This window comes from Molossus molossus, unplaced genomic scaffold (assembly GCF_014108415.1).
Source record: "Molossus molossus isolate mMolMol1 unplaced genomic scaffold, mMolMol1.p scaffold_m16_p_3, whole genome shotgun sequence".
NCBI lineage: Eukaryota > Metazoa > Chordata > Mammalia > Chiroptera > Molossidae > Molossus > Molossus molossus.
This window is the reverse complement of record NW_023425366.1, coordinates 68,140,886-68,163,231: the sequence shown is the minus strand read 5'-3', so window position 1 is coordinate 68,163,231 and position 22,346 is coordinate 68,140,886. Positions and strand designations below refer to the sequence as shown.

General features: G+C 40.8%; 1 protein-coding gene across 2 annotated transcripts in view; it reads right to left on the bottom strand.

Moving 5' to 3' along the window:
- Window positions 1-241, bottom strand: part of CAST (calpastatin) — a 118,177-nt gene extending 117,936 nt beyond the window's left edge. The window contains exon 1 of one of the 2 annotated variants that reach the window (XM_036279854.1): window positions 152-241. In XM_036279854.1, coding sequence (XP_036135747.1) covers window positions 152-226 — 75 coding nt within the window. In that variant the 5' untranslated portion in view covers window positions 227-241. The remainder of the gene's footprint in view (window positions 1-151) is intronic. The other variant, XM_036279853.1, reaches the window with a different exon arrangement.
- Window positions 242-22,346: the final 22,105 nt, after the last annotated feature.

Sequence of the window (22,346 nt, the reverse complement as noted above, 5' to 3'; positions counted from 1 at the left end):
CGGGCACTGAGCCCAGCCGTCACCCTTCCCTGGAACAGGAAGGTGTCCCGGGCGGCATCTGGCAGGCTACGCCCAGAGGAGGCGGCCCGCGGCTTCTGGGCTGGGGTCCTCCCGGTGCACGGCCCTGCGGCCGGGCTGGGGCGCCACTCACCTCCTGGGTGTGGCGGGCCGCTGCAGCTCGCCGGGGCCGCGGGGAGGCGGCGGGCTTCTGGCCCGACTGGGACATGGCGAGGCGGCGACGAGCGCTGCCTCCCGGACGGCGCAGCGAAGACTGGAAGGGAGGCCGCCTGGGGCGGGGAGGGGCCGGCGGGCGCGCCCGTGAGGCAGCTTTTCCGACCCAGTCCCGAGCCCGAGCTTGGGCTGCCCTGAGCCCCACTGGGCCCTCCCCTTCCTGCCCGCTGCTGGCTGTAGCGGTCCGGGCCTGAAACGTAACACCCTCGGCCCCAAGTCATCACTGTGACCCTCCCCGTTTCCCCAGCACTGCTCAATTCCCTGGGGTCACAGAGAGGAGGGGCTGGAGGTCGCGGGGTTCCTCCTTCCACTTGCCCAGACTTGTGCAGTTGTGCAACAGGAGAGCGGGACCCGGGCGTGGACTCTTCTCCCTAGGAATCTGGAGGAATAGACACACTTTCTGCAGACGGCCCTGGCTGAGCTAGGATTTACCAACTCAAATCTAGCCCCAGCCTGGACCGTCTGGTTAAGAAAGCGGGTCACAAAAACAAATTGATCTGTGTGTTTGTGTATGTGCGTGTGCGCGCGCCTGTGTATGCTTTATGCCATTTTACTTTTTTTTTTTTTCGGGGTGGGGGTGCAATGTGGCAAGTTTAACAATGTTTTATGGGGAGGAAGCTGCAGGTTCCAATCCAAACCCAAGAGCAGTCTCAAGTTTAAATCCCTTATAGCCTTTGGAGCCTGGCGGGTGTACTTTCTGAGGCTGGATTGCTTTTGTCTGTGGCTCGTTTTAAACGGCACTTCCTGGTTTGAGGGTGGAAGTGAAATGTAACAAGCTGACTAGAAAACGCTCATCTGCAGGGACTGTCAGCCTGCGGTTGCTGCCGGTTTGTGATCAGACCTGACTGAAAAACCTGTTACCCTGCGATGGCATTGGCACGCTCTACAGGGCTGGGTTTCAGGCAGTTGAAGAGAAAGAGACTAGATTATAGGAAAAGATTTGTCATGCTATAGGGATCTTGGCAGAATGGAATTCTTGCGTTTTCTCAGTTTTAAGGATTCTGACTTCCCCTTTACTCAAGACACTGCCTACCCTCATTCTTAACAGGGGGAGCAGGGAGGGATTATGTAAAAGCATTTCCTCTTAAGAGGTTCTACATACTGTGTAGGTATGTAGTATTTTCCACAAACAGGCTGCAGTCGGCTGGAATTTATATGTAAAAGGAATATATACAGTACATAGAAAATGAAACGACTTGGATATAGAGTCTATGATAGTCATTTCAAGAAAAATTGGTTGATGGCATCAATTACATGCATTGTTGGGGGACATGTCATAAGCCTGAAAAATGTTTTTAGGGTTGTGACCAAACAACTACAGTAATTTAAGCAAACACTAAAAATATAGGGGTGAGGTGATAGTCCCACCTTGGGCCCAGGAACTGCAACCATTTTCTAACTCAGGAGCCTAGAGACCCTAGATTCAGGTTTTAGATCCCTGAGAACATTATTCTAACTTTAGAAGAACAACAGTTCCCATTAAAGTTTGGGGTGTTTTCTAATGGAATATTTAAAATGGAATTTAAACCAGTTAGTTTTATATTTCCTGAACATCTTCCATGTACATCATTGTGAAAGGAATTGTAAAGGGAGTGATAATATCACTGTGAAAGGAAGCGTAGAGAGAATTGGGGTTCTGTGGGTTTTGGTGATTATAGGAAGAGAAAGGAGGCTTGAGTGGGATGGCTGGCTGGTGGGATGTGGACAGAAGAAGAAAGGGTTGGGACAGTTCAGAAAATTTAAAAAGTGCCCATCCAGCTGGCTGAAGTTGCTGGTCCAAGTTCAGGAGTAATCCATCAGTTCATCGATTTACTTATTAAGCAGCTACACTGTTCATGCTATAGTTGGTACCAAATCTGTAAGAGATTATGACCTTAGCCTTCAGGCTTTGCTTAAGAGTTAGACCTCATATAAACAGAACATATGCAGGCTAATCAGTGCATTGATTTGATGACAATGAGTAAAGAAACATTTTAAAATTGAAGATGAGAGTGATGGGCTCAATTTCTCGTGTAGTCAGTGAGGAATTTGAAACTTTAAATACCAGCACTAGCCTTTGGGCATCTTGAGGAAGCTCATTTTAAATATATATGGCAATTTTTGTTACATTTTTATTTGCACATATTATAAGAATTTTATTCCTTTATTTACTCAGTAACAGGATACCTGCTATGCGTCAGGCTCTGTGGAGGTACCAGGGATCTCCTACACTCAAGGACCTCAAAGTCCAGTAGGAAAGACAAACAAATAGATCCACAAACATGTGACCAGAGGTAAGGACTAGCAGAGGTATTTCAAGAGTGCTGTAGGATCCTGAGGAGGGGCTTTCCATTCTGACATAGGCGTGGATGAGCTCAGGGGTGGCTTTTTTCCCCATGTTTGACCTGAGTGAGTTGAAACCCACTCCAAGTCATCTCCACATTTTCTCTCTTCCTCATAATCCCCATAATTGTTCAGGAATTTATCCCTTCTCACCAGGAAACATATAAGTGAGAAAAAGATGGGATGGTATCCAGAGTAGAAGGCAGCGGAGCCCAGGAAAGAGCTTCAGTGGGGCAGAAGGAAGCTAATAGTGAAGTGGGTGCCAAAGGCCAAGGGTGGGGGCCTTTTGAAAGGAAGGGCTGGTTTGCAATATAAAATGTCACTCAAAGGTTGGGTTTGGATAATGTATGAAGAGTGTCCTTTTGATCTGACAGCTGAGAGGTTTTTGGTAACAGAGCCAGTGGGTAACACTGAGAAGGAGATGGTGTTTCTCTGAGATACCCACTTTGGGCTGTCACCTTCACTTTGGGTGGTGTTTCTTTCTACACCACCACATACCCCAGAAAGGAAAGTTACCCCTAGAAAACCTGGAACTTCTGACTGACATCCCAGTGTCCTCCTATTCTACTGAAATGCACTTGTCCTATCTGCCATCTCGAGACTCTCCGTCAAGTTTGCTTTACTCCACAGTGATGTTTTTCTGAGTAAACCAGAAAAAAAAAAAAGAAAGAAAGAATTCTTACAGACAGGCAAAGACTAATGAGCAAATCTGCAAAAGCTGTCAGCCCCCTTTCCCCTGTAACATGCACGGATCGTGGGGCGTCATGCTTCTGAGTGTAGAAGGAAGTGTTCTGCAGAGGAATGGCTTCAGTGGTGGAGCTCTATGCACAGAGAGGAAGGGCTGGCCAGCTGGAGACTTTGTTTGAGACCACAGCAGCCTTGCTATGTGCTATGGTCTGAATATTTGTGTCCACCTCAAATTCATATGTTGAAATCTTAATGCCCATCGTGATGGTATTAGTAGGTCAGGGCCTGTGGGAGTTAATTAGGTCATGAGGGCAGAGTTTAATGCCCTATTAAAAATGCCCAAGAGCGCTTCCTTCTGCCACATGAGGAAACAAGAAGTATCAACTCAGAAGAGGGCCCTCGCTCAAACACTCTGGCACCCTGATCTTGGACATCCAGCCTCCAGGACTATGAGAAATACATTCCTACTATTCCTTAACTCCCTAGTCCATGGTATTTTGTTATAGCATCCCAAGCAGACCAAGACACTTTGCCTCTTAGATCACATGTACTTGTGCATGGATGGCAGATGGGGTGGGGGTGGGGTGGGGGGGAAGAAAGAATGGAGATGGGAGGATGGAGGGACAGAGGCAGAAGAGAAAAAAAGAATAAACAGCAGAGGAAGTAGTTTTAAATTTTCCCTGTTATCAGACAAGAACTTGAATCACACACCCACACCCATAGTTTGGCCCTCAAGCTTTATCTCATCCTTTATGTCCCTCCAGATAGTAAAACACCTGAAAATATCTTCAAGCCTATTCTTCAGCTTGGCAACATTTCCTGCCTGTCATCTGGAAATCACAGAGGCCTGAAATCACATCTCCTTTCCAGGGCTTTATGAGAAAGTGCTCTTGGGAGAAGGTGAAGAATGGGCAAAGGCAGAAGTTGAGCTGGGATGCAGACCCAGGAGAAGCCTCAGATAACCCTGCAGGGAATGATGAAGATGGGATGCCCTTGAAAGGCAACAGAGGGCCTTTCTAAGCTGGAGTCATCCAGTTCCTGGATGTGGTTGAGGAGTCAGGAGCATGGATTTAGGCGAGAAAGGTGGTTTTCTTAAACTGTGGCAATCCCCAAAGGAGGCCAAAAGATAAGGGCTCTCTGTTGGTGGCACTCCCCAAGGCTGAGATAAGGGCTCTTTTATTCCTGAAGGGCTTTCAGGTAGCTTATTACATCCATTGCACTCTTCGGTGCTATATAACATCATAAAATTTTGCAGATAGAATAGAGGAGGAAATAAATATTGCAGAAGCATGTTGTCAAACTGCTATTAAACAGAACATTAGCTTTGAAAATATTACCCATTCAATTATATTTCTCCCCATTATAATGACTTTTGCCTTCCAAAGGGGTCACTGAAGAACACTTTGTTTCACAGAGCAGCCAAGCTGTAAATATGACTATCTAGATATAGAGAAACAGCAATTTTACAATTGTGATAGCAAAGAATGGTTAGAAATAAAGGGAAAATAAAATTTTTATTTTCTTATTTTATCTAGTGATATTAAAACCCAAAGGATTGCTGTTGGTTTGGCAGCAGGCAAGGAGGTAGATGTAACTTACTCCCTGCTCAGCAGGAAGCCTTCAGCGGCCTCTGCCTTCCTTGCTAATTCCCCTTAGGGGGCAGCCTTCCATCCTTGGGGGCAAGGGTTGATGAAAAGAGCTCACTTCTCAGGGTTAGTACTATCTTTGGGCCAATAACTAGCACTAAGGGAATCATCCCTCTTCAATTTTTACAGTCCTTGATGGTCCTAGGTGCCCCAGGATGACATTTAGACCTCTTAATATGGTCTCCCAGGTCCTGCAAGATCTGACCTGGTGGCTCCTCGTGCCTTCGTGCCACCTTGCCCTCCTGCTTTCAAATCCTGGAACTTATCTGGCTCTTCCCAGTTCCTGCCTTTGCTCATTTCTCCTCCCCTGGAATAGTCCTCCCTTCCCACGCCCAAAGCTCTCTTTCACTTTCCCCAGCACTTCATTATACTGAAATTGTCTATAGCCCAAATCAGGTCCCATATCCACATAGTTCAATCCTAAATGCAGGTTGTTTTTAAAGCAACGGTAGTCCATCATTGCAATGGTAATTAAAAGCATTTTAATCTTTACTACAATTGAAGTGCCTGAGTGAGCACACAATCTGAACATTTGTCAAAACATTTTAATCCTTTCTTTGTCTTTTTTTTTTATATATATACTCATCCAAGGACATTTTTGCATTTATCTTCAGATAGAGGGGAAGGGAAAGAGGGAGGAAGAGAGAGAGAAACATGGATGTGAGAGAGACACATCGACTGGCTGCCGCCCACACAATCCCAACCAGGCCGGGGATGAACCGCAAACGAGGTATATGCCCTCACTGGGAACCGAACCCAGGACTCTCCGCTGAGCCAAACTAGCCAGGGCCCTTTCTTTGTCTTATTCCCACTAACTCCTCCGTGCTCTGAAACTACTGTCAATTCTCCCAAAACCAACCAGAAGATGTGATAGGTAAAGTGTTTGGGAATTAGGTTTTGTTTGTTTGTTTTTTAGGTGATGAAAATGTTCTAAAATTGGTGGTTTATATGTCTGAGTAAATTTGAAAAAATATACTAAAAATATTTAAAGTGTAAAAATAAGTGTAAAAATGTACACTTTAAATGGGTGAAATGTATAATATATGAAATACATTTTAATAAAGCTATTATTAAGAAACACTTCCTTACAAATCTGTCTTCAACATGATAACTATGGATTTCCAAAGAACACTAAGATTCCCGACAGGACAAGGTTGTCACCAGCCTTCTATTCGCTCGTTTACATTTGCAGCTCCTCGGGGGTTTGAGAGAGACACTCTCAGCAAGACTCGTCTTCTTACTGGGAGGATTCACACTGCACATTGGTCAGGTCCTTCAAGCAATGAATGTACTGCCGGAAAATTCTCTTTAAACCTTTCAAAAATGGATATTACAAATAAAAATTTAGTTCAGATATCTTAGGGATGTTTATTTTCAAAAAATTCTCATTAAATATAAAACATTTTCTGATATAATTTTATCTTAAAATAATTCTAGATTTACAGACAAGTTGTAACTAGTACAGAGAGTTTCCAGGTTCAGCTTCCCCAAATGTGACCACCTTTCGTTACTGTAACGCATTGGTCAAAACCAGGAAACCAACAGTGGGATATTACTATTAACTAAACTCCAGACTTATTTGGATTTCACTAGTTGTTTCAAAAATTATTTCAAAATGTATTACAATTAACTGGGATTCTCTTTTTCTTTAACTTCTAATACTACACTTTAAATATTTTAAACTCTAGTGCTTTGGAAAGAGAGAGAGACTCTAAATTATAAGACAGTGGACTGTTACTTTCCCACAGGTGAAATGTGAGTTTATATAATTCTTTTAAAATTGTCTTTGGTATTTTAAGATGCCATTGAGTAAGGAAACATTGCAAAAGCATCTCAAACTCTACTAGTGTCAGAGGACAATATAGGAGAATTTTTTTATAATCTTACATTGGAAAGCTCTCTCTAAAATATTACACAAAACCTAGAAGTCCCAAAGGAAAAGATAAATAAATATGACTATATTGAAATTAAAATTGTCTCATAGAAAATAAGTATATAAATAAAGACAACATAAAAATGGCTATACACCAATAATAGAACCAAAAATTCAATAGAAACATCACATTGCAAAGGACTCAAGTAGAAAATTCACAGAAAAGGGAAATTAAATGGATTATTAACATGTGAAAAGTCTCTCTAATCTGATTCAAAATAAGACAAACATATATTAAACCACAATCAGTTACAGTTTTACCCTATTAGACTGGGAAACACAAAAAAGATTAACGGTACACAGCACTGGCTCATGTAGAGAAGTAGGTACTATTATTCCACATCGCTGATTAGAACATAAATTGATGCAACAATTTTGTTGGCAATTTGGCAGCTATCCATTGAAAACATAATTGTATATATCTTTGCATTAGTGATCCCACTTCTGGGAATTTCTGTAACCAATATACTTGCGAATGTACATGCACAGAAACACATACAAAACGGTTCATTACAACACTGTTTACATTAGTGAAAACTGGAAAACAGCTAAATAGTCACCAGTAGGGAACAGTTAAACATAGTGTGAAACAACCATACAATAGTATATTAGACAGCCACTTAAAGATGAATTTCTACAAGCTGATGCAGACTGTCTCACAAGATGTATTGTTAACTAAAAAGGGCAGTGTGGCAGATACATACAGCAGTCTAGTATTATGTAAAAATAAAAAGGGATATACATTTTATAAATTTTCTACATAATCACATAGCATGTACTGGCTCTTTCTGAAATGATACATGAAAAATTGTAAATAGTGGTTGTTTCTAGGGAGGAATTTGGGAGACCGAGGATATCAAGTGGGAGGAATAATATATTTTATTGTCTATTCCTTTTTATTATTCAGCTTATTTTATTTTTATTTTTGTGGTATGTGCCCCTCGCAGGAACTGAACCCGGGACTCTCTGGTCAGCAGGCTGATGCTCAACTGCTGAGCCAAACTGGCCAGGGCATATTCAGCTTATTTTTTAAAAAGACAATTCACAGTATTTTTCTGTCAATTGTAATTCCAGATAACCAATAAATAAATATTATATACTAAGTGCATGTATAACTGATAGGTTAAACTTCATCACTTAGAATTCCCAGAATTTCCCACTTTGCTTTGTTGAAGCAAATTGTGCTTCCAGAAATTACCTATTAGAACTGTAGGAGGTGAAAGTGAAGCTTCATTGCTACCCAAACTCTCCTTTTGTGAACTAGAAAAAGTGTTTTAATGAACGTACTTTCCCTCCATATTCTTCTGGAATAATTTTGAGATTAGGTTAGTTTGTTTCTATGAGTGGCTTAGATTTGTTTCCTGGGGACAATTATCGTGTTTGTGATGGGGATGGTTGGATAACATCTACAGTACTGTGAAGAAAAAACAACAGTTACTCACAGCTCAGTTCTCTATACCTGCAGGTCCATGGTACACCATGGGTTTCATTAAATTGGTTTAATTAGATCCAGTTCAGACTCCAATGGCACTGGTTGTACAAGATCATACAGTGAGGGTGGCTTGTTATTCAAATTGAGAGCACAATTCTGTGGTGGAGATAGCCTTCTCACAGAAAGTTTCTTGTTTTGTACAACTGTTTTGCTTTAATCGGATTTTTACTTATATGAATTTTGGATTATTTTCCAAGAGGTATCAGTTTGTGCTATTCTAGCCAGTATCACCTTTATGATTAGATCAGTTTCCCTTGTCTTAGTATTATGGATTGCACGGTGTTCCTCCAAAAAAGACATATTGGAGTCTTAAACCTGTATCTCAGAATGGAACCTTATTTGAAGATAGGGTTTTACAGGGACAATAAACTTAAATGAGGTCATTAGGGTGGGCCCCGATCCAAGATCATGGGTGTCCTTATAAAAAGGAGGAATGGGGACAGAGATGTACGTGCAGAAAGAATGCGGTGTGCAGACCGGCGTTCAGCTGCCATCGGCAGGGAACTAGCAGGAGCTGGACGAGTCCTGGGTCACATCTTCCTCTGGCACATCGGAAGGAGCATGGCCTGGCTGACACACTGCTTTTGGACTTGTATCTTCCAGAACTGTGACAGAACACATTTTTTGTTCTAAGCCAGCCAAAGCTGTTGTTATGCAGCTGTAGCTAACGAACACACTCAGGATATGGGATACTTGGACACAGTATGAAAGACTGCAGATTAAAAGGAGCTCAGACCTCCTCCAGTTTTTTCCCATCCTAGGAAATGCCCCTTGTGAATTTGAATCTGATTTAGGCACTTAGTCTAGAAAGAGTAACTACATTTTCACTCGGGTTGTTTTTCCTCAACATTCCCAAGAAGAAAGGCTGTAAGATTACTTTTCTCTGAGTGGACTAATCTACCTTTTAGGTTATATTAAGTTATATTCCTCACGAGGCTTTGAATCCTCTGATTCAAGTTGCTTCTCCTTCCCCTCTTTCAAAACTCACTCAGAACTTGTCTGATGACTCGCTTCCTCGTTGGTTTTCCCAGTCTAACCCTTCAGGATGGTGCCACTCGGCAATACCTGTGAACGCTGCGAGGTGCCAAGTTTACACTCCTGTCTTCATGAACCTCTTTATTTCTATCTGTGTGTTCAAGTTTCAGCACTTTAAATTAGTGTATTTGTATTTTTTTTTTAATGGTAAAATCTGTGAAGGGAATGTAATTTCAATAAGTGCTAATAAATGTAACAGTTTTATTTTATAGAACATTCTTCACCTCTGCATTGTGAACACCTCTCTCTCTCTCTCTCTCTCTCTCATATTTCCCAGACTCCTTTGCAGTTAGAGTGGGGTCTTGGGAATAGTTCTGTCTGCAGGGCTGGAAGTGCAATGTGGGTAACTTCCAGGTTGAAGTGTTAAGGAGCGGCTATGAGTTTTCCAAATGTTCTCCTCCCTCTGCTGTAGGCCTCAGGTTGAGATGATGACAGTATAAGATGAAAACAGCTCAGATCACTTGGAAGCAGGCTGCCTTAGGGTGCCACTGGACCTGCAGTGGATTTTGCATGAGAAAGAGATGTACTTTCACATAATGGACTACTGATGTTTCTGCTTTGTTAGTAGAGTACAGCGTATCCTATCCTGACTAATATAATACTTCTTGAAGTAAATATATTAATATTTGTCTCTGCAGCTAGAAATCAAAAATTGTGACGTGGAATTTGATATTCAACATGAATAATCAGACTAGTTTCCTCCAACACGCATCCTCCTTGGAAACTTCTTTACCGTTATTACTTTATGCAGTTTTCACAGTTCTATTTTTTACTTTCTCTACCCAGCAGCTAAGATAAACATTTCATATATGTAATTTGTTTACCTACCTCCTTTCTACTTACTTTTTTCTAAGAGACAATAGCAAAGTAGATATTTAGAGTTGTGTTTGGAATTTATTTTCTGATCTTGACATTAAAGTATTTGTTGGCCAATTTATTGTAATTCTTTCTGCTATGCTCTTGCAGAATTGCGCTTGGATGACAACGTGGGTAGATAATCTCTTTCCAGGAATATTCAAAAAAAATTTTTGAGCAAATAAATACAAACCCAAATAGGACTAGAAATAAATGTGCTTTTAAGGAAATGATGCTGTTGATTCAATTCTCCTCATTCCAACTATTGAAATAAACAAAAATTTGCTGGATCCCGGACTCCTCTATAACAAAACACTTAGGTCTAGTTGGGAATGGAAACAGCAACTTGCGGTCCTTGCGGGGGAAGGGGGGGGGGTGACGGGCTTTTCTGCAACACTGCAGAGGATGTCTCTTAGGCCTCTGAGACATTCAGATTAGGGACAGGGTACCAGTGATGTGTCTAGGGAAGGGGAGGGGAAGAAAAGTGGGGGGAGAACTACTATTGGTCAGTTTTTATTATTATTTTTTAAAACAAGGTATTATTTCATTGTATCTTTTTCTCTGTTTCATGTCCTGAATTAATCTGCTAATTTTCTTATCCTCTCTCCACCGACCCTTTCTTTCTGAGTCTCCCATCTCATTTGAGGTTGGACAGGGGTCGTTACCTTGCTGTGTGGAATGGAAGAAAGTGCCTGAGGTACAAGCTGCAATCAGTAGATTTGCATCCTTCTCTCTCTATTCAGTCCTTGCTCCGCAGCCTCCTTCAAACTGGCACTGAACCTGGCTCACTCCTGCCAGCAGCCCCTCTGCAGGTTCCCTCGTGGTCACGTTCTCCACTCTGTAAAAGTCTGTTTCCACTACTTCACTCGCACTTCCCATTTTCCAAGAGTGTGTTGGTATTTCATGCCTATAACTGTCTCTTGATCCTTGTTATAACTTTCCTGTTTGTTTTAAATTCATGTACCCTCCTTTCAGTGGTATTTCAAGAAAGAGAGGGGATAAAGACACATATTCAGTCTGCATGAAATCCAAAGCTCCCTGTAATGTGATTTTTAAAATAATAACCATGCAAAGTATGGGTTAGTAGGCTCATTTTACAGATAAAGATACTGAGTCTCAGAGAAACTTAGTAAATTGCCCAAGAGCTCCCAGCCAAGCACCAGAGCTGTGATTCAGACCTATATTTAACTGAGTTCAACGTCCAGGACCTTCACCAGTACACAGTCCTACCTGCAGTAAGTCATCTAGGCAGAGGCCAGGTGACCACTGTCAGGGATGGTCCTGAGAGGGTGTGTGATTCAGGTCAAGCAAGTTCTAGACAACTCTAAGGTTCTCATCCAATTCTGTTTGCCTCTGTTATGTTTGATAATCAGTCTCTCTGCTTCCCCCAGGGACCTGCCATGTTCTTCTCTGCAGGTTGGCTTGCTGGGTTGTCACTTCCCAGTGATTTCCAGGTCTACATGCATGTTACAATTGTTGCCATTTAGAAAGTTTATCTCTGTCTCCCTTTTAATCTCTCTATCCAGTCCCCATCTCCCAGTGAGGAAGGCAACGCTGTTTGGGTCAGTTCAAGTCAGACCTACCCTTGGACCCATCAACTATGGATTGGGAGGAAATGGGTGGAGTGATGAGGCCATAATGGCTCTAGAAAATTATTCCAGAGAAGGAGGAACCAGAATGTGCTGGGAGGATACTACAAATGGTCCTGGTGCATGCTCTCAACTCCCTCCTCTCCAAAAATTAGTGACTCTCTTATGTGTTTTGTTTGAAAAACAATCAAGATGATGCAAGTGCCCAAAATGACCTTGAGTGTTATAATCGAAGAGATACTTTTTTCTAAACAAAAAGGACATAGGATGGGTGTGTAGTGCATTGAAGAGCCTCTTGAAAAGGGCACATTGTCCTCACATGACAATCTGAGCCTGAAACATCAGAAATAGGGAAAAAACAAAACAAAACAAAAATAAATATAAATTCAACACCATTATTTATGCAATGTAAAGTGATCTGAAACAAGAATTAAGACTATTCTACACACCAAAGAGAGGTGACCATTACGCATATGTTGATAGACAAAATCTTATTCTAATGACTTTTTTTTTCTTGATTAAATCTAACCAAAGTATTTGCAGTAGCATGTGGTTTGGGTGTGGTGGTAGAAGCCTGGATGAGTCACATTGATGACCAATTGTGGTTCATTTTTCTCCACAGTGAGGAAATACAGTTTGCTCAGCATATCAGCCCAGTCTAAATACCTTCTAGACATATTACAAGAAATAGTAATTAATGCACAAAAGGCATGCTGCGAGAAGAAATGAGGACAGAGATGACTAGTCTTTGAGTGGGAGGGGTAGATTAGGATATATAGAAAGGAGAAAATAATCTGAAAACTTCTATATCACAAGAGTGTAATAACTCTTATAAATAAAAGTTGATTCTTAATGACTCACTCTGTCTTGGTAAATTTAAGACAGAAACAACACATTAAAGGATAACCTGGTTTTGCTAAGCACTGAAGCAGGCTGTTTGCCTTTGAGAGATTTGGGCTGCTGAAATTTTACACAGAAAATTAACTCAGTAAAACGATGTTTGTGAGTGGAAGAAGAATGGAAGTTAGAGATTTCAAGGAAGCCAGATTTCAAGACCATAACTCGAGAGATACACTTCCCAGCCAGAATATTTAATTGTGTGACCCCGTTTTCGGTGTTGCCACTAGGTTTGAGGGCCCATAATGAGCAAGCCATTATCTCAGGTTGGGGACACTATAGGACTTTGGGTTTAGCATATTCATCACCATGAACACATCATCCCAAACTTATTTTCTTTGTTGCCTAGCAAATACTGAAGTTGGTTCAAATAACCAGACATCCTATCAGCACAAACACAAGCAAAACAAGTATCTCAATCAAGTTCAAGTTCATATTTCCTGAGGAAATGGAAAAAAGCACTCATACTCGGGATGAACACGGCTGCCAGCTCGGTCAGGTATGTGGGTCTAGATCAGGGCTTGCCTGGAGTATCGCTCAGCCTGGAGAACGTCTGGGACTCTGGCTGAATGGGGCCAGCTCTGGAACACGTATTAGCTGGAAGGAGGTGCTTCTGACTTCGCCCGGCTTGGTTTGCCCCTGTCTAGAGGGCACTCTGGGGTTTACATTTTTTCAATTAACAGTGATAAATGTAATGCAATCATTGCAACTGGCATTATTACACAACTATCGATGTTTCTATCTTTTTCTCCCTCTCTCTCTAAAATCCATAAAGAAAAAAAACGAGAAAACTGGAAACTGTTATCTGAAACTATTTACTTATTTGTTCAATCCCACCTTACATGTACAGTAGTTTCAGAATTCTTCATCTGTACCCCCTTGAGAAACAGGTTGATCAACCATAGTACAGGGTTTATATGAGGTTCCCTTTGTCATTAGTCTTACAGCCTCTGGTCAAAACACTGCTTATTTAAGTTATTTAATTCTTCTAAAAAGTATTTCTTATTATAAAAACAATATAGTTGTATTGTGGAATTCTTGGAAACTAGAGCAAGGTTTAGGGAATATTCCATAATCCTATATTAACCACTGTGAAGATTTTAGTTCTGTCTCTCGTCCTCTCTCTATGGATGTGTATATATGTACACCAATACAGGTGTCCCTTTACGTATGTTTATCTCTCTACATGTAGCTCTCTCCATATATGTATCTCTATTTATATAGCAAGGGGAAAATGTAGTCAACAGTGGTTATGCAGAAGATTTAGAAATGATTCCATAACCGATTCTTAAACTGAACCTTAATTAAAGCCAAGGGCATAGAAAAGAATTCTAGTACATTTTAAGTGGAGCTCAAATTCTGTAAGAAGTTTGGGTCCTTATAGTTTCAGTATGTGCTTGCCCACAGAGAAGGACAATTAACTTATAGAGGCAGACCACAGAGGAAACTCCAAAAAAGTCAACTTATTTCTTCTTGAACATGGTTTTATATGTCCTTAAAAACACAAATGAGTGTTTGGTTGAGACTTTACATTTCTATTTAACAGAGCAGTGGTTTTCAACTGGTATGCTGCAAGAATTTATAAAACATGCACTACCTGACTATTGAGTCAGAGGCACTGACTTCTTGTCCCTTAGATTGTCAAATAAGAAAATAACAACAGCCAACACAACAACTATCTGGTGTGAATGGATTAAAATTATACCCATTTTTTCTGTCAGACTGGGAAAATTAGTATGATACATTTTTTTGGTGTGCCACAGAATTTTAGTAATTCGTTTATGTGTGCCATGACATGAAAGAGGTTGAAAATCACTGCTGTAAAGCATGAAAGAGGTGTCAGTAGTCTCCATAACTTTACAAGATTTTAGTGCTTAACCACCTTGATCCCAAGTGTGGTTCCCTGTAGCTCAAGTGTTATGAGCTTCCTGGTAAAGCCTTCTCATTGATTTAGAGCAGTGGTTTTCAACTTGGGGGTCGAATGACCCTTTCACAGGGGTCATCTAAGACATAACAGTAGCAAAATTACAGTTATGAAGCAGCAATGAAAATAATTTTATGATTGGGGGTCACCACAACAGGAGGAACTGTATTAAAGGGTCACAGCATTAGGAGGGTTGAGAACCACTGATTTAGAGTGGTTTCGTCTTTCCCAGATGACTAGAAGTTACATAAGGTTGTTACATAATCTACTGATGCTAGACATGAAGCATCAGTAGAAATCAGTATAAGCAAGAAATGGATTGAAAATCAAAAGATGAAAAAGCTTGCAAGAAGAAGACAGGAGCCACCTGTCAGGCCAGTGTGTCTAGAGAAGGAAGGGGCGACATCCTCAGTGGCAGGCTGTTCCTTATAGTAATAATCTCCCTAGGAGTGTAGTAGAGAGAAGATGAAACTGAGCAAAGATTGAGAAATGCTGCAGTGGTAAAAGTTTGTCTGCAATACATGCATGCTCCATTTAGAAAAAACCCCTTTGAATTCGATGGAACTGATGTAAAATACTAAGACCCAAGAGTTTAAGAGGCCCATGGAAGGTGAAAGTTTCCTTAGTGTTGATAATGGCCACAAAGTGGTTCACTGTGGGAGGATGTAAGCGTTGGGCTGCTTAGTGTTCTTACTGGGTATACCAGAACAGCATGGTCGGAGCCCACTGAACAGAAGATAAAGAAAAGAAACCGTAAGCTGCTCTGCTTAATCTCAACCTGGCACTCTGTGACACAAAGTATGCGAGGTATTTGGGGAGGGCTCGGAGATCCTTGGAGGAACTCAAAGGCTTTTCCAAAGGAAAAGAAGTAACTGAGGTATAGAACCCAGTAAGCTCATAGCTTACAGCTGTGCACCTTGTACAAAGCATAAAAACACCCAGATGAGGGGCCTTACACACCCCTTGCCAAGCCCTGTGCTCTGCCTAAGACTTTATCCACTCAGAGATAGTGTGGCTTTTTTCAGTTGGTCCATGCAGGGGAGAAGCCTTTCTGAAATTTGCAGTAAGGCTTACAAAGTGGTGGCCTAGGGATCCAGTTGTCTTCCTCCAAGGCGCAGTCACACTTCTCCTCCCACCATGAACCCTGTAAATCGTTCGATTTACTTCCGTAGATGAAATTTTGTATATTTCTTATATGATCTTATTTTGCTTAAATAGTAAAATTTACTTATATGGCAAGATTATTTAATCAGAAAAATGTCAACTAGTTATTAATAAAAAATTTAAATAGTATTTAAATGAGAAAATAAGCTCTTTTGCTTTATTGGGTGTATTTTTAGGTTTTATTTTGGGAAGATATCTTTACCCTAACCCTAAAAGGTCCATTAAGCCAAACAGACTTCATCTGTTTAATGTTTCTTTATGGTCCTGAAATTCCTTCAGTATGGATCCTAGGGGAAGTTATCTGCAAAATGTGTCCCAAGAAGCTAAATTCAATTACTTGTGGACTGGGACTGTTTAAAATGGAACACTGGAATGCTGGGAAGCCACATTCCAGGAAGGTCAATAAATCCACAGTTACCCAGTATTCCTCCCATCCTTGGTTTTGCTTTTGTGGTTTCAGTTACCCATAGTCCCTTGCTATCTGAAATACTAGGTGAAAATTTGCAGAAAAGTTCATTAGGTTTTAAATTGTGTGCCATGTTGACTGGCATGATGAAATCTCATGCAGCCTCACTCCATCCCCCGGGAAGTGAAACGCCCTTTGCCCAGCGTATCCACTTTGTATACGCTCCCTGCTCAGTCACTTAACCCTCTTGGTCATCAGGTCCACTGTCCTGTATTCAAGTAACCCTTATTTTACTTAAAAATAGCCCCAAAGCACAAGAGTATGATGCTGGCAATTTGGCTAGGCCAAAGAGAAGCCTTCAAGTGCTTCAAATAAAATGGTGTAAGTTCTCGACTTCAGAAGAAAAGAGAAACATTGTGTGTTGGGTTAGCTGAGATCAATAACAACAAATCTCTCTGTGAAATCGTGAAGGAGAAAAAAGAAATCCGTGCTCGTTTTGCTGTCGCACCTCAAACTGCAAAAGTTTTGGCCACAGTGTCTGGCAAGTGCTTAGTTCAGATGGAAAGGCATTAAATTGGTGGCGGGAGATGAGAACAGGAAGTATGTTCTGACCGACAGCAATGTGTTGTGCCAGAAAACACCACGCCTATACAAGGGCTTGGCAAGGGATCCCCTGAAACTAGTGACACAAAGCCATTCACTGCGAGTCAGGGATGATCACGGTAAGTTATGTTAAGAGAGAGAAAAACCTCATTCACTTAAGTTTTATTATAGTATATCATTATCATTGTTCTATTTTATTATTAGTTATTGTTGTTATTCTCTTACTGTGCCTAATTTGTAAATTAAACTTTATCATAGGTATGTATGCATAGAAAAAAACATAGTGTATATCGGGTTCAGTATATGTGTGGTTTCAGGGATGGCCTGAGGGTCCTGGACTACCCCTGTGGGTGAGGGACATTACTGAATCGAGCGCTCTGGAGTTAGACATCTCCGAGCAGCTGTGTGAAGGGACGAGTTGAGTAGACTGGGACAACCACCTGGTCTCCTTGTGCCTTTAGACTCTTATTTGAGAAATGGAACCTACCTTATACGATTGCTACAAAAATTAACTGAGAAAAGAAATGAAAAATATTTAGGCTTGCACTGGGCACAGAGTAAACACAGAACCGAAACTACATGAGGCTTAGTAAATGAATGTTGGGCTGACCTAAGCCAAACATTCAGCTTCTTTTTAAGATTATTCTTTGTTTGCTCCTGTAAAACAATGCCCTTGTATAGAGAAATATGCACATTTTTATATTGGAGAGAAAGGGCATTTATTTACTTCACTAAGTTGTATTAAAATTTGTTTTTTCACAATTTAATATTTTGAGTCTCATTAATTAAAAGTTTATGAAAACACATGAGCAGCTCTTCACATATGAAAAGATGCTCATTTTCACTTATAGTAAGACAAATGCAAGTTAAAATTACACCTCATCACCATTTTCTACAGCTCAGAACTCACAACGGTGAAGAAAATCAATACAATAATGTATTGTATTGGTGAGAATGCAGAGAAACAGAGAATCAAATAATTATCAATATCTATAAAAATGACAAATATACCCTACCCTTTGACTCAGCAATAACTTCTAGAAATGTATAAAATGGACTTATTTGCACACATACAAATGGTCTGTGAGCAAGGCTATTGTTTTTAATTAAAATATTTCTTTTCATAAGGATGTTTTGGAACAGGAGAGATCAGGTTGGGAATCTAAGCCTGTTCGATTCCCAGACGCCTGCTCCGTCTACATGGCTGTATACCTGGACAAAATAGAAACTGACATTGCCAAGGCTGAGCATGAGTTATTGAGAGAAACCAGGTTTAGGAAGCAGTAGGGAGGAAGAACTGATGATACAAAAAAATAGAGGGGATCAGGCCATCTTCGTTTATTTATTATGAGTCAGGTTGAAGAATGTTTAAAATAACCTGAAACAGAAGCAGTTTTCCAAGTAAGCACAGATGAGGGTCATATAATATTTGGAAGAAGAAACTGAGTGGCAGCAGCCCAGTCTTGGAGTAGCTAGTGGGATGGAGGGTGAGCATCTGTTCCTAATTTCCACTGGGAAAGAGATGATGCCTGGGGCTTAGGTCACAGTGAAAGATACTTTAGTGCATGACAGGAAAGAGTTTCTGATGTGAAGGTTGCTCTGGAATTGAAAAGCCACCGTGAATATTATAGTCTACATATCTAGAAACTATGAAATATAGCTTTAAATCAGACTAGGATGGCTCGTACCTTATCCTGCCCCAGCCCAGAGAGATGTAGTCCAACTATTCAAGATCCCATCCAATCTCTTGATTCTATAAATAATCTCCAGTTCCCAGTCAACTCGGAGAGGGATTGTGTCTACATTTTTCTTCAACGTGAGCATAGAATAGCAAAGCCTGTGTAATTTGGTTCCACTTCTGATAATTTCCCCACAATGCCCCAACACAAATGCCTCCCTCAGGTCAAGAAGCTTTACCTCTCTGCACCTTGTTGACCAGAAAGACCCATTTCTAGGTACAGTGCTCACACGACTTCTCCATGACTGGGAGGCTCTTCTCTTAGGAAATCCACCCACCCACGTTTCATATTCTACTCAGTGTGCAAGGCCTCTCTCCAGCCATAAAGCCTGTGAAGATTATCCTCAGAATTTCTACAATACTTAATGTCTGAATCACAAAGTTTAATGCTGAATGACCCTGGGGTTCTGTGGCATTGTATCTGTCTTCCTAGCTAGATTGTGAGTTCTTTAACTAAAGAAACCTGGCCTGATGCTTTCCTGAACCCCACAAATCACTCAACAGTCAGAATGCAAATATTTTTTTGTTTTTATTCACAAATAGTTTTGCAGGCTTATTTTTACTCTTGAGGTTTAATGAGCTTAGAACGCTCAAAAATAAATATATATATGCTAATAGGTACTATATATATAGTCCTGGTATAATTTTTGGAAATTTGTTAAAAATGCAAATTATGTTGGCACAAGATATATCTCACTTCAAAGGGCACATTACCTGATGCTTTTTAATGTCGGGATTCAGAAGGGAGACACCCTTGACATTCAGAAAATGAATGTCAATCCCCACTCTCTGGCCCTCTATTTCAAGATAAGAGATGAGGTATGGTATTAGCCAATGGTTTTTTTTTAGATATGACACCCAAAGCTCAAGCAATATAAAAAAAAAATAGATAAATTGGGCTTCATCAAAATTAAAAATGTTTGTGTCCAAAAAACACTGTTAATAAACTGAAAAGGCAACCTATAGAATGGGAGAAAATATGTTCAATTCATGTATCTGATAAGGGTCTATTATCCAAAATATATAAATAACTCTTACAATTCAACAACAAAAGAAAACCCGATTTAAAAACAGGCAAAGGACTTGAATAGACATTTCCCTAAAAAAGATACACATAAAAAAATGTGCAACATTATTAGTCATTTGGGAAATACAAGTCCTACTTAGGAAGCACAAAACCAGGATGAGATATTACTTCGCACTCACTAGAACATCTATAATAATACTTTTTAAAAAGACAATAGAAAGTGCTGGGAAAGATGCAGAGAAATTGAAACACTCATACAATGCTGATAGGAATGTAAAGTGGTGCAGCCTCTGTGGAGAACAGCTTGGCAGTTCCTCACAATGTTAAACACTGAATGACCATATGACCCAGTGGTTCCACTCTTAAGTACATACCTGAGCAAATGAAAACACGTGTTTACACAGAAACTTTTACAAAAATGTTCATTCATAGCAGCACTATTCACCATAGTCAAAAAGTAGAGACAACCCAAATGCCTATGAGCCAATGAACAGATGAACACAATTTGATATATCTACACACTGGAATATTATTTATCCAGAAAGATGAATAAAATACTGATCCATGCTAGAACATGAATGAATCTTGAAAATATGCTAAATAAAAGAAGCCAGACACAGTGAGCCACATATTTATGGTTCCAATGATATGAAATGTCCAGAACAGGCAAATCCATAGAGACAGGAAGCACATAAGTGGATGCCAAGGGATGGGGTGGAGTTGGGAGTAACTGCTAATAGGTACTAAAGTTCTCTTTGGGGTGATTAAAATGTTCTGGAATTGGATAGTGGTAATGGTTGCAAAACATAGTGAATACACTAAAATCCAGCAAAGTACACACATTAAAATGGTGAATTTGATGTCATATGAAGTCTATCTCAATTTTTTGAATGCTACTAAAAGAGGAGAAGATGCTTAAAGTGACTTGTGAAGAATAAACGAGGACGGGTCCTCTGAGTGGAGAGTGGGGAAAGGCATTCTAGGCAGAGAATATCACATGTACAAAAGCACAGGCCATGAAGCAGTACATTATCCAGTTCAGGACTCTGCAAGTGACAATTAAAAAACAAAAACAAAAACAAGAAATATGTACATGTGGTATAAGTCCTGACCTTTGTTTTCTTCTGCTTTTTTGTAATGCAAGTGCCTGGCTTAAGCTCTCATCGCTGAGACATACACTTCAGAGGGGCTTCCACTTAAAAAACAACAAACAAACCAAAGCAAACAAGCAAGCAAACACGCAATATCTGGAATAAATGCATCGCCAGCCACAAGAGTAGGTACAGTTCCAGCCACCTCCCCCTATGAGGCTCTTTGTTGTAGAGATCTTCATTGATTTCAAAAACTGACTGTTTGGACTATTTGTTTTCTCTATTCCCTGCTTTAAATTCCTACTTATTTTTTAAAATTAAATTTTTTTTTTTTTATCCTCACCCGAGGACATTTTTCCATTTTATTTTTTGTTTGTTCAGGTAGAGTGGGAGGGAGAGAGAGGAACAGAGAGAGAGAGAAACATCGATGTGAAAGGGACACATCGAGCGGCTGCCACCCGCACGACCAACCAGGGCCGGGGACAAACTGCAACCGAGGTACATGCCCTTAGCGGGAACCGAACCCGGGTCTCTCCAGACCGCAGGCTGACGCTCTAACCGCTGAGCCAAACCGGCCAGGGCTAAAATTAAATTAATAGAATACTACTTGACCATAAAAAAGAAGGAAATCTTACCCTTTGTGACAGCATGGCTGGACCTGGAGAATATTAGGCTAAGTGGAATAAGCCAGTCAGAGAAATACAAGTGCCATGTGATCTCACTCATATGTGGAATCTAATGAACAAAATGAACTAACACACAAAATAGAAACAGACCCAGAGAGCACAGACTGACAGCTGTCAGAGGGGAGGGGGATTGTGGGGCTGGGTGAAAATGGTGAAGGGATTAAGCAAAAACAAAAACAAAAACTCAGGCACAGACAGCAACATGGTGATTATCCAATATGTTTTAAATTCACCAATAAGGAGTGAGCCTGGGGAAACGCTAGGCCGCCCTCAACTCAATAAAAGCAGGATCCCAGCCAGAGCACCTGTGCTCTCTCCCTCTACCTGTCACCTTGCTTATGGCCCCAGCTGTGCTGTGTGATTTCCAGGTCTTGTAAGCCATAAACCTGTGTCTTTCCAAAGTTTCCTGATGGTAAAGGCTGTTGCTGAGGGGTATCTTGCAATCATAATAAGAACCACAGGGGCTGGTCCAGCCATAATATTGGTTGTTGTTAGGTTGAGACCAGTAAACAAAACAAGAATCAGTTGTAGGCTAAAACACAAAACACAAATCTTTAAAAATAAGTCAATATAGCGATTATTTTCTTGTATGATTAGAAGATGGTTTTCTTCTCTCTGCATCTTGGTCCTCAAATTGGAAGTCATTTAGTTGATCAGTAAATCAAGGATCGCTTGGGGGTCATCCCTCTGCTGAAGGGCATGTCCCCTGGCTCTCCACGGCTCACGCCTGTGTCTTTCGGGCCCAACTTAAATGTCTTTTTCTAGAGAGGCCTTCCCTGACCCTGCCATCCAGCAGATTCCCACTGCTCCCTTTTACCTTCCTTTCCTGCAGTCTGTTAGTGTCCTACTCAGGCAATTAGTTTATTTGCTTGTTTGTTGGATTTTTATGTTTACCCTGGATAGTAATCTGTGAAGACAGGGAACATTATTGTTTTGTTCAGTGACATGTCCTAGCTGCCTAGGACTGTGTCCCATAAAAATGAGTTGAATGAATAACCAACTGCAAAGGCAGAGAGCTGG